The sequence below is a fragment of the Sorex fumeus genome, unplaced genomic scaffold, assembly GCF_029834395.1.
Source record: "Sorex fumeus unplaced genomic scaffold, SorFum_2.1 ptg000015l, whole genome shotgun sequence".
Taxonomy (NCBI): Eukaryota; Metazoa; Chordata; class Mammalia; order Eulipotyphla; family Soricidae; genus Sorex; species Sorex fumeus.
Genome location: NW_026606072.1, coordinates 18689221 through 18701237, shown reverse-complemented (window position 1 = coordinate 18701237; position 12017 = coordinate 18689221). Strand labels below are relative to the sequence as shown.

The window sequence follows — 12017 nt, the reverse complement described above, 5'->3', positions numbered from 1 at the left end:
AACACTGTTTCTAAGATCCATTCAGGCAAACATACTGTACCATCTTCATCTGATGACAGTCAGGAAGGAAAACACTGGAAGATAGACCTCCATTTTTCCTCTTGGCTTCAATATTAACACTTTTAGGATTCATAAGGTTCCTGAATTTAGATACCATATCCCACCTAAAGCTGAGGCAGGATTCATATTGTTGATGTGCTGTGATTTGTTCATTTATTCAGCATTGAACCACACTTTGGAAATACCATTATAATGTATCCTGAAGATAGATGCTTGCTAGGTAGAAAATAGTCAATGCCCGATGAGGGGCTATAGGAATCTTGGTGAAAGGATGTGGTATAAGAATGTTAGATTTAAATTGACGGCAGCACTACACAAAGGAGTAAGGCCCAGTTTACTGTGCAATTTTCAAACAGGACAGTTGAGCAGTGAGCAGTGCTGGAGGAGATATTGTTATTTTTTTTCTCTTAAAAAGGGAAGCTCATACCATGGCTCTTTTAAGAGATATTTTTAAATAGTTAATTTCTGGATGTCAGGAATTCTTGATAGGAAGTTTTGAAAGATCTCAAATAACCTGCAAAGATTTAAATAATTATACTGCCCCATACCAATCTGAACTTGACCCATAATGCCAGGGATACCCAGGAAAATAAGATGAGTCAGCACATGAGGAATTTAAGGAGGGCGGGTAGTACTGGTTAAGTGTCCATAAATGAAAGCTGGCAAGCACGAAGACATCTGAGTATTCAGGGCTGAAATAAAAGCTGTGGCCTACAGCAAGTAAATATTTCCACTGCTTACAGCCTGGGATACACAGTACATGACTGTTCTGGCCTACTTCTCAAGAAAAGCAGTTTCCAAACTGCTCTTTGGTCTAGACAAATCTGTTTATCTGTATTTTTTCCCTATTATAACTTTACATCTAAATGATCTAACTGATTCTATTACCAAACTACAGTCAAGGTGACTTGCCATTTCTCCGGCCTCAAGTGGCCACAGGTATGACCCAGAGTAAGGGTGCACATCAAACAGACTCCAGAAGCAATGTCAAGGAAAAAAAGCCGCCTCCCCCGCCTCCCAACCTACTAAAGAGCCCCTATTATAGTTCTAAAAGTTCTCAATTTGCAGCTTGCAAATTACTATGTGCCTGTTTGCTACCTATAAACAAAGGCTTAAAGAAATAAAACCTTTAATTGACTTTTGCGAAAGCATAGACATTTATTCCTCTTCTGAATTTACTGGAGTCCACTTAATTGAGAAGCTGAGAGAATGTTGGAGGTAAGCTTATAAGAGAGTAAAGGCTAAATTAATGTAAGAAATGTGCACCCCATGATGTAACTCTACCCTTCTCCCTTTCCACAGCCCCCCCCCACCCCCCCAATCAACAGACACAGAGTACTTACTGCCAGGAACAGCATGCAGTACATGGAGAAGGAAGAATGCCCGGAGTAAAAGGACAATCTGAAAGACAAAAATTCATTTTCTCATCTGTAGGCCAAGAACATTAAACCTTACTTGCCCTGTGCACACAGCCGCCTCCCCTAATTTGAGTACAGGGGTGGCAGTGGTAGGGGAGTGTTGGGAAAGGAACAGCACAGTCCTAGGAGGGTCTGAGATTTGATTCCATCATGTCATTTTTATTAAAATTTCCAGGACAGGTAAATGAGTCATAGAGCACAAGCTTGCTGAACATTTCTAAAGTCATAACTGGCACTGAATGCCTGACTTCATTAAATATAAACTTCTATTATCATAATTGGACCTTTATTTTCCACTTGCAGGGTCTGGACCTTACAGTTAGTACGTCCTTTGGAAACCAAATAGTTACCTTTTTGTAAGTAAAGTATCTTTTTTAAAAATTTCAGTGGACGTGCCAGAGATACCAGAGTGAGTAGGGCACTTGCCTTGCACACAGTCAACCAGAATTCAATCCCTGGCACCCCGGATGGTCTCCCAAGCCCTTCCAGGAGTGATCCCTGAGCAAAGAACCAGAAGTAAGCTCTAAGCACCACCAAATATGACCCACAAACTGGACATGTGAGTTGGGCACACATCTTGCCTTAAATATCCCACCAAATTAATGGCTTTTGACATTTCATTATAAACTGTACTTAAGTTTATGAGATCAATCCTTTCTTTGAATATTATAGTCTATAAACATCTGATCTTCACCTACAACTGATGAAATGGTTATCAAAGCTTAATTTTATGGACTTTGAAAAAAATCATTACATTCAGGTTCTGGGCGGAGTGACAGCACAGCGGGTAGGCGTTTGCCTTGCACACAGCCAACCTGGGTTCAATTCCTCGGTCCCTCTCGGAGAGCCCGCAAGCTACCAAGAGTATCCAGCCCACAGAGCCTGGCAAGCTGCCTGTGGTGATATGCCAAAAACAGTAACAATAAGTCTCACAACGGATACATTATTGGTGCCCTCTTGAGCAAATCAATGAGGTCAGTGCTACAGTGCTACATTCAGGTTCTAAGTTCAGCTTACATTAGTCACTGGTGTAGAAAAGGAAGTTTGAGACAATAAAAATATACCATGCAAATAATTAAAATGCTTTCCACAAAACAATGAGAGGAAGGCTCTAGAATAATTTGTTATGCCCTGCCTGGTTCAAAAGGAAATAATCTCTGAGGATCAGAAAAATATTACTAAACTACATCTCAGAAGGCTTTTGTTTATGTTTGCAATTGAGAATCAGTGGAGGAGAGGTTGTTTGGGGGGGTCACACCCGGGGATGCTTGGGTGCTCCCAATTTAATGCTGAGACATCGGGGGTCACTCTGAGCTTGGGATCATGTGGTGCCAGGAACCAAACGCAGGGCTCCTACATAGAAAGCACAAGCTCTGGGGCTGAAGAGATAGCACAGCAGGTAGAGTGTTTGCCTTGCACGCGGCCGACCCGGGTTCGATTCGCAGCATCCCATATGGTCCCCTTAGCACCGCCAGGAGTAACTCCTGAGTGCAGAGCCAGGAGTAACCCCTGTGCATCGCCAGGTGTGACCCAAATAGCAAAAAGCAAATAAAAAGCACAAGCTCTGGCCCTTAATGCTCTCAGCCTTGAGAGTAGAGGTTGCTGCTTCTTTTGTCACGCTGGGAGAAGCTCAGGAGACTAATCCATCCATCCCTGTAGTGGCTTGGCTTGGGTTGGGGGTCCCCCCGGGCAGTACGTGGGAGGGGCATGCAGGGACGGAGAAGGAAGCTGGGCCGCCTCCATGCTAAGCATAAGAGATTTCTGAGGTACATATTGATGATTCTGCCAAGATTTAGGGCGGGCTTTTTTGTTAGTTAGATAACTTCCTAATAAGATTAATATTCTATATCTTCCTGTGCCATCTAGGAATTATGTAATTAAAACTGCTAATCATTCTGGGTTTAAATTTTGTAAAACAAAAAATCACTTTAACAATTTGCTGTGACCAACAGAGTGATACAAATCTCGATTTGAATTAGATAATTAGAATAGACTGTGGTCACCGTGCATTTATACGGGTAGTTTATTTTATATTGAATGTTCTACAAGTAAAAACAGAAGGCACTTTACTTTTAAGGACTGTCAAATTCCATCAAGCCCTTATGTTCACAGAAATATTCACAAAGCAAAGCAAATTTTCTCTAAAGCTTCATGTTCAGAGTATTTACATTGTGCCATAAAATCACAAATTCCAAGCTCATAATAATGATGAGGCTGAAAACCACACCTTGCACGCACCCTACTCCTATTCCATCTCAGGCACCGGTGATCCCCTGAGTACCACTGGGTGTGGCACTGGGGGTCCCCAAGCACTGCGAGGGTGTTCCACACACTGCTGGGTGAGCTAGAGTCTACACACTGCATCCTCAGGCTCTTGCACTGAATCGCACGCCTGGCTGGCTGGCACACACCAGAAGCGGCCCCCTGGACCTTCTCGGCACTGCTTCGTATGTTGTACCCCATTGCTTCTCTCTGATAATAGTTTTGAACAGCTCTGATTTAGTCATAAGGCAATTTCTTAGTTAAAATCATTTAAAAGAATTTCAAATTTTCAAGCTAAGTAAGATCCCAGGACACTCCTTCAGTGCTTGGAACTTCCAGGCTGTACCCGTCGCCACTCAGGGAACTGTGTGCTGCCAGGGAATGCACAGGTTGGCTTTGTGCAAGTTAACCCTGGCACTTTCTCTCTAGACTCCACTCTTCATATTTTAAATATCACAAACAAACCCATTTTCCCCGCTCCTCCATGCATTGTGATTAGGATACTGTCCTAGTAGCTTCACAAGAACACAGTTTGTGAAGTGCATAAATTAACTGAACATGTTATCTTTCCATAAAAATGTGTATAATTAAATACAACGCCAATAAATGATAGCAAGCCACATGAGACGAAGTATGATTTTAACACTTTACCCTCTGATGTGATCCCTCTGAAAAAAAGAAAAAATAAGGTCACAACTATAGGGCTAGAGTGCATGCTTTGCACACTCAAGGCCCAGGAGTCAGTCCCTGACACTGCGTGGCCTCCCAGGCACCACTTGTGGGGGTCCTGAGCAGCAGCATCACATCGCTGCGTCTTAGCAATGAATCACGGTCCTCCCGTTGATCATCGATTTGCTCGAGCGGGCCCAGTAACGTCTCCATTTTGAGACTTGTTGTTACTGCGTCTGGCATATCGAATACGTCACAGGCAGCTTGCCAGGCTCTGCCCTGCGGGCGAGATACTCTCAGTAGCTTGCCGGCCTCTCCGAGAGGGGCAGAGGAATCGAACTCGGGTCGGCCATGTTGACCGCTTGTAAGGCAAACGCCCTGTGCTATCGCTCCAGCCCAACAATGAATCATTCAACCAAATTGGCTGAGTCACTGTGAGTAGGGCCCACGATCCCTGAGAACTGCTTGGGAACATATGTGCATACACATGCACCTTTCATATTTATTTATTTTATTTTTTACTTTTGCTTTTTGGGTCACACCCGGCGATGCACAGAGGTTTACTCTTGGCTCATGCACTCAGGAATTACTCCTGGGGTGCTCGGGGGACCAGATGGGATGCTGGGAATCGAACCCGGGTCAGCCGCGAGCAAGGCAAACGCCCTACCCGCTGTGCTATTGCTTCAGCCCCACACCTTTTATATTTAAACAAACCCATTATTGAAGAACTGAAGAATAAGGTTCTACCCAAACTCAACACTTACTATAAAGCTACAGTCATTAAGACAGCTTAGTACTGGTGAAAGAAAAAATAAATCATTGAAACAGTGTAAAAATACACCCTTGTAGGGGCTGGAGCGATAGCACAGCGGGTAGGGCGTCTGCCTTGCACGCAGCCAACATGGCCGACCCAGGTTCGATTCCCAGCATCCCATATGGTCCCCCGAGCACCGCCAGGAGTAACTCCTGAGTGCATGAGCCAGGAGTAACCCCTGAGCATCGCCGGGTGTGACCCAAAAAGCAAAGAAAACATTTGTGCTCCTTACAGGCTGTCAGCAGAATCCTTACCAGCCTATTTCCTGAAGCATTGGCACCTTTACCTTTCTTGCCAGGACCTTGCCATACAACTCCAGCAAAACTCCTCTATCATCTCCAAAATAAAGTTGTCAAATTGTTTTCTCCACTTTTAAATCTGGGTCCAATCATCATTACTGTCCATCTGGAATAGCACCATATTCTCTCAACCAGTCTTATTTCATTTCCAATGGCATACCATTCACAATCCAAGCTCTTTAATATATGACTTGTATACCTTAAGCCTTCAACCTATCTACCACTGGCAGTGCTATTTCCTGGATCAAGAGCATGTTCTATCCCTATTCTACAGGTTCAAACCACTCATTTCCTAAAATGCTTCCTGTCAATGTATTACCATACTCTAGATTCCTGTAGAAGTTAATCTTCACTCCTTAAAAAAATGCATCACATTCTTGTCACTCATAAAATATGCAGATCTTAGCGCCTATGCAGTGAAAATCACAAGAGCAGTATTGTGGTACTCACTTTGTCAGCCCCTCATACTGACTAGATCTTAAGAATAGTAAGTATTACCTGTATTTAGTAATTTCATGAAATGGGTTGAAACAGTTTTCAGATCATCAGCCACAATATCGTCTAGGGAATTTTTCAATAAGCAAATCCTTCGATGCCCACCACAGAATCAATGAATCAGAAACTCTGTGGGGGGGTAGGGTCTGATCCAGTAATATTTTGTTTGAAACTTTTATTTAAACACCGTGATTTACAAAGTTGTTCATAATACGGTTTCAGGCATTCAATGTTCCAACACCAATCCCACAACCAGTGTGACCTTACCTCCACCAGTCTCCAGTTTCCCAGCCCCCTGAGCAAACAAATTTACTTTATACTGCTTGTTACAAAAAAAAAATGGCAGATGGAATTATAAGAAAAAAAGATCAGTAAATGAAAATTTGTGAAAACTGTTATGCTGTAAAATTACATTACTCCATGAAATGGTGTTATGAAAGTTGTCATCTGAGGATTTACTGAGCTCTTTGATGTTAGTTGAGCCTCTGTGTTATTACTTTCTCTCACTGGGCTTAGTGGGCTTCTGTGCAGCTCTCCCATGCCCAGGAATCTTGTAACAAACCATTCAGTGCTTCCAGTGTGACTCAAGTGTGAGAAACAGTGAGGCAAGTCAGGGAGGCAGCATGGGGATGAGGGAGCGGAAACAGCTACAGTCTAAAGTGTGTGGTACTCCCATTCAGAATAGGGGCTGTCAAGGAGGAGCGCTCCTTAAAGCTATGTTCCTTTTATATGCATTATTAACTAAAAGTCTTTCACAAGGTAAAGGATCTTTTAAAACCATCCCCTAATTCATTCTCTATACAGATATCTCCATTACAAGGTTGTCTACACAAGAAATACAAGTAAGTCTGAACAAAGTGAATCTTTTTTAAAGGAAACAAACAAAAAAATTCCCAGTAATATCTACAATTAAACCACAAAGCAGAAGTCATTCTCTCAAAATAAGAAACAGGTTTTGCCAGGAACATAAGTCCCCCAGCCAGTCCCTCCAGTTGCAACGTGCGTACACTACAGACACTGCACTCCCTCAAACTTCAGCTTTAGTTACCTTCATGAGAGTCATATCCAGAAACCTTGAATCATTCCTCACATTCAGTGAAACATACCTCAATTAAAATCTAAACAATACAAATTTTCATAAGCCAAACAGAAATATAACTTTATACTGACTACCTAACTCACATAACCAGAGGTAGTCACACAGGATTGTTAAGGAACACTTGAGTTTATGTATAAGCATGAATGATTTTTTAAAAAGCAAAAACAAAAAACCAACCCTAAAACCAACAGTGATTCTCTTAAAGAAGAGACTAATTTATAGACCTCACTAACACAAACAGAGCAGCCTGCTGTGTGTGGCCTTAAGTTCACCCTCTGTAACAGAGTAAATATCATCTCTTTAATCCTGAGACAGCTGATACCACACAGGCTCATGTCCCCACAGCTCTGGCCATACACGCAAAGTGTGATCCCGAACTCAAAAGAAGGAGTAGCAACTGGGAACTTGTTAAAATACAAATTCTCAGGCACCACCCCAAGCCTTCTGAGTCAAATCTAGGGGACGAGGTCCAGAAGTGTGTTTTAACTAGTTACTCAGGTTATTCTAACAAACCATTAAGATCTGGCAGTCAGTGATCTAAAGAGAATCTTGCTCTGGGAAGGGAGCTCCATGAACCTTACTTACTCACTATACGTGTTCAATGACCACTACAAACGCAGTCAGTAAAAGGACTCTAATATCAGGGATATCAGAGCATAAGACTGTGCTGATGTGCAAGGCAGAGGAAGGAGGAAGAAAAAGAAAATAAGGTCTTAAAAAATGGGGGGGGGGGGATCAAGACCAAAAACCAAAATTGTAGCAGCATACACTTACTCTAAGATGTAATTGTGACTCATTTATACAGTCAACAAAAATGACTCATTTTGAGTGCTTATGTTCCCTTCTCTCCAATGTCAAGTAGTATAATTTTATGTTTTAAAACTCATAGGGAGCAAGCAAGTAGATACTTTTAAAAGATTACATTATAATCTTAATTAAATATAGAACAGAGTCTAGACTGAAATGTTTTTGCATTTCTGACATCCTGACTTTTAATATTTAAGAGAAAAGGAATAGGAAATTCCCTAACCAAACTACAATAAAATAGCAATGCAAAGCCACAGCTATGTACCAACATTATACCGTTCTGAAACTGCCAACTCAGTTTGGAAACTCTGATGGAAATCACATTTTTCTCAGAAGATACAAAGTTGCAAATTTTCATTTCTGTTCTTGATTATCCTTTTTTTGCTCCTTGCTTCAGAATTCTCAAAACCTTACCAAGAGTTCATCTCACTGAAAACCAATTCGTAATTATTTTTAATGCATATCACTCTGCAATTTATGTTATCTAGATATTAATACTGCTTTTTTAAAGAGACTGTTTTCCTGACTCTTACATAAGACTTCACAATGACAACTGCACATGGTTGGTGTACAAACTTTAAAGGGTGACACAAAAAACATCCATGCACTTCAAAGTGTAATTAGCATAGTGGTATGTTGACCAATTTAGGAAAAATTTATATGACAGATATGGAAAGTATAGTATATTTTATAGCATCAAAATAAATTTTACTACTCACATTTTATTCAAATGGCTTATATAAGATAAAAAAAAACCATCAATAGATACGCTGTTACAAGAAAATTAAAAAGGTAAGGTAAAGGCCCTCCCGTTGATCGTCGATTTGCTCGAGCGGGCCCAGTAACGTCTCCATTGGAGACTTTGTTGTTACTGTGTTTGGCATATCGAATACTCTCGGTAGCTTGCCAGGCTCTCCGAGAGGGGCGGAGGAATCGAACTCGGGTCGGCCATGTTGGCCGCTTGTAAGGCGAACGCCCTACCGCTATGCTATCGTTCCAGTGGCGCAATGGATCAGGGCCAGTGGCGCAATGGATAACGCGTCTGACTACAAGAAAATTAGGAACTAAGATTAATGTTCCTGGACCAACGAAACAAGGCCTATGTGAAGACTCTGTGTCCTTTAAGATTCATTTACAAGGACATTTTTTGGAGCTTAAATAAATCCTTATTCACCATTGTGACTTTCTTAAATTCCATAACTGAATGTGAACTCCTTTCTACTGTCTACTCGGTGATGCAGGAGAGTTACTGGAGACTGGTGGAAAGCATTACTGAGACTCAAATGGTCAACACCTCTTAAAAGCTCAACAAATCCCAAGTAGTACAAATATTAAGAGAGAATTATATCATGTGGTCTGCTGGTTTCTGATGAGAGAACATTTGTTATATTCCTATGTCCCTGTCTGTGATTATTTGCTCCTATACCACTGTCATAAAATTTTATGTAAGTTTTGCCAATGTTCTCTCTTAATATCCAGAAAAAAAACTGTCTTGAAAAATGAAAGCAAAATGAAAACATTTCCAAATAAAAAAAAGCTGAGAAATTGTTGCTAGGGGACTGCTCAAAAAAACAACTGAAGAAATTTCTTGAGATTGAAATAACACCTGTAGCTCTCCTGAGGCCCAAAGTCTCCACTCTGCTCTCAGAACTTCAGTTCTATAAAAAATAAAACAGATGTTTTACTGTATCTTGAAACCACTCGCTGAAGGTGACTATATTTCCTAGTCATTAAAGAAATCTTCAATGAATTTCTGTTAGCTTCTTTAAACATAACTATTGGTAACAAAAATTATGCCACCATACTCTTTGGTTTATAATGTGCTGGATGTAATATACATCAACTGTATCAACCCTAAGTGTGTGTCCAGGATGGGCACAGAGCCCCCAAAGGGCCAATTTGGCTATAATACAGTCAGTTTTAATGAAGTAAATTGTGATTTTAAAAAAAGATGTTTACTACTATTCCTTAAGACATTTTTAAAATAATAAAAAAGTTATGCAAAAAAAACAGAACAGAAAATTTTTGTATCACGGTTTCACGGTTCTCCCATTATTCATCAATTTGTTCTAGCGGACCCAGTAACGTCTCCATTGTGTGACTTGTTGTTACTGTGTTTGGCATATTGAATACGTCACGGGTAGCTTGCCAGGCTTTGCCGTGCAAGCGAGATACTCTTGGTAGCTTGCCGGGCTCTCCGAGAGGTGCGGAGGAATAAAACCCAGCTCAGCCGGGCTGGCTGCGTGCAAGGCAAACACCCTACCGCTGTGCTATTGCTCCAGCCCAGAAAATTTTTAAATGGAGGCAAATAGAAAACAAAACAAATGAGAGTTATAAGCCAAACGGATAATTATGAATTAAGTACTCAAAAAGCACAGACTTTCTGGAGTGAATTAAAAATAAATAAGATCCAATTATGTACTTTATTTACATAAATAAATATGGGCTGGAGCGATAGCACAGCGGGTAGGGCGTTCGCCTTACAAGCGGCCAACATGGCCGACCCGAGTTCGATTCCTCCACCCCTCTCGGAGAGCCCGGCAAGCTACCGAGAGTATTCGATATGCCAGACACAGTAACAACAAAGTCTCCAATGGAGACGTTACTGGGCCCGCTCGAGCAAATCGACGATCAACAGGAGGGCCTTTACCTTTACCTTTTTATGTACTTTATTTACAGAAATTAAATATATTATTTAGTTCAAAGATTCAAATAACGTTTTACTCAGAAAATATATGCTGTGCTAACACAAAACATAAAGAAAAACAGAAGAAATAGAATAGCTATATATTCACATCAAGCAAAATATAGACTTAATGCAAAGACTATTTCCAGAGACATAGATATTTTATCGAGAAAAAACGATATACAGCAGAAAACAATACTTAAAAAAATGTTACACAGTAGTTAATAAGCAGAGTCACAAAGTAAATGAACGTTTTACCCAGAGGAATCTGTTGAATGATGTATGTGATGTATAAATCTATGACTACAATAAAATATAAAGTGGATCCTATGTAACACATAAAGGTGACAATTCTAAAACTTGAGAACTCTCTCAGCTACTGATGTGTGTCTTTACTGAATGCTGCTGGGCTTCCATTTCATTTGTTGTAAAGTAAAGTAAAGGCCCTCCCGTTGTTCATCGATTTGCTCAAGTGGGCCCAGTAACGTCTCCATCATGAGACCTGTTACTGTGTTTGGCATATCAAATACGTAACGGGTAGCTTGCCAGGCTCTGCCGTGCGGGCGAGATACTCTCGGTAGCTTGCCGGGCTCTCCGAGAGGGGCTGAGGAATCGAACTCGGGTCGGCCATGTTGGCCGCTTGTAAGGCGAACGCCCTACCGCTGTGATGTATAAACTAAAGGAGTTGGACCTTCTGCAGCACACAACAGTGTATTTCATTTATGTCTAATAGTGCTCCTAATATAGTAAGCGGCCCAACAATATTTTAAGAAGGCAACCTGGACCTAGACCTATCAAGATAAGAAAATTACCTTACAAAAAAGATGTAGTTTTTTTTTTAAATAAAAAAGCAGGGATGATGAGACAGTATAAGGGCTAAGGTGCTCGCCTTGCACACAGCTGGCCCCAGGTCAGTCTCCAACACCACATACAATTCCAAAAGCACTGCCAGGTGTGATCCTTGAGCACAGAGCTAGAAGTAAGCCTCACCTTTCCCTCCCCCAAAAACAAAACAAAAATTGAGAGCAAGTGTACATGGTTGGGCTTGAGGTGTCACATATATGACCTCTGGGCCTCACGGGATGGAGGTGGAGCCGGCCCTTTCCTCCTCGTCCCAACAAGATCCTGAGTCGCCGCCAACAAACAGCCTCTCTGGTTCCTGATCAAGCCTCTTAATAGCCACCAGAGACTCAGAAACAAATCTCGGAACCCAGAGGCTTTTGGCAGAAATGCGTCTGGACCATGCAGTAGGTTACTGTCACCCTGCCACCCCAGGGGGGAAAAGGTGCTGTCTCTCCACCTGCTCCCCCTAGGCGGCTTGGTGGCCACCATCTTCCAGAGGCCACTGGACAGTTTAGAGGCCACTGAACAGTCAGGTTTGGGCCCGCAGTGACGAGACACATGGGGC

General features: G+C 41.7%; 1 protein-coding gene across 2 annotated transcripts in view; it reads right to left on the bottom strand.

Moving 5' to 3' along the window:
- Window positions 1–12017, bottom strand: part of PLPP1 (phospholipid phosphatase 1) — a 72290-nt gene that overhangs the window by 3830 nt on the left and 56443 nt on the right. For both annotated transcript variants that reach the window (XM_056112046.1, XM_056112047.1), the window contains exon 4: window positions 1404–1461. In XM_056112046.1, the coding sequence (XP_055968021.1) occupies window positions 1404–1461 (58 nt within the window). The remainder of the gene's footprint in view (window positions 1–1403; window positions 1462–12017) is intronic.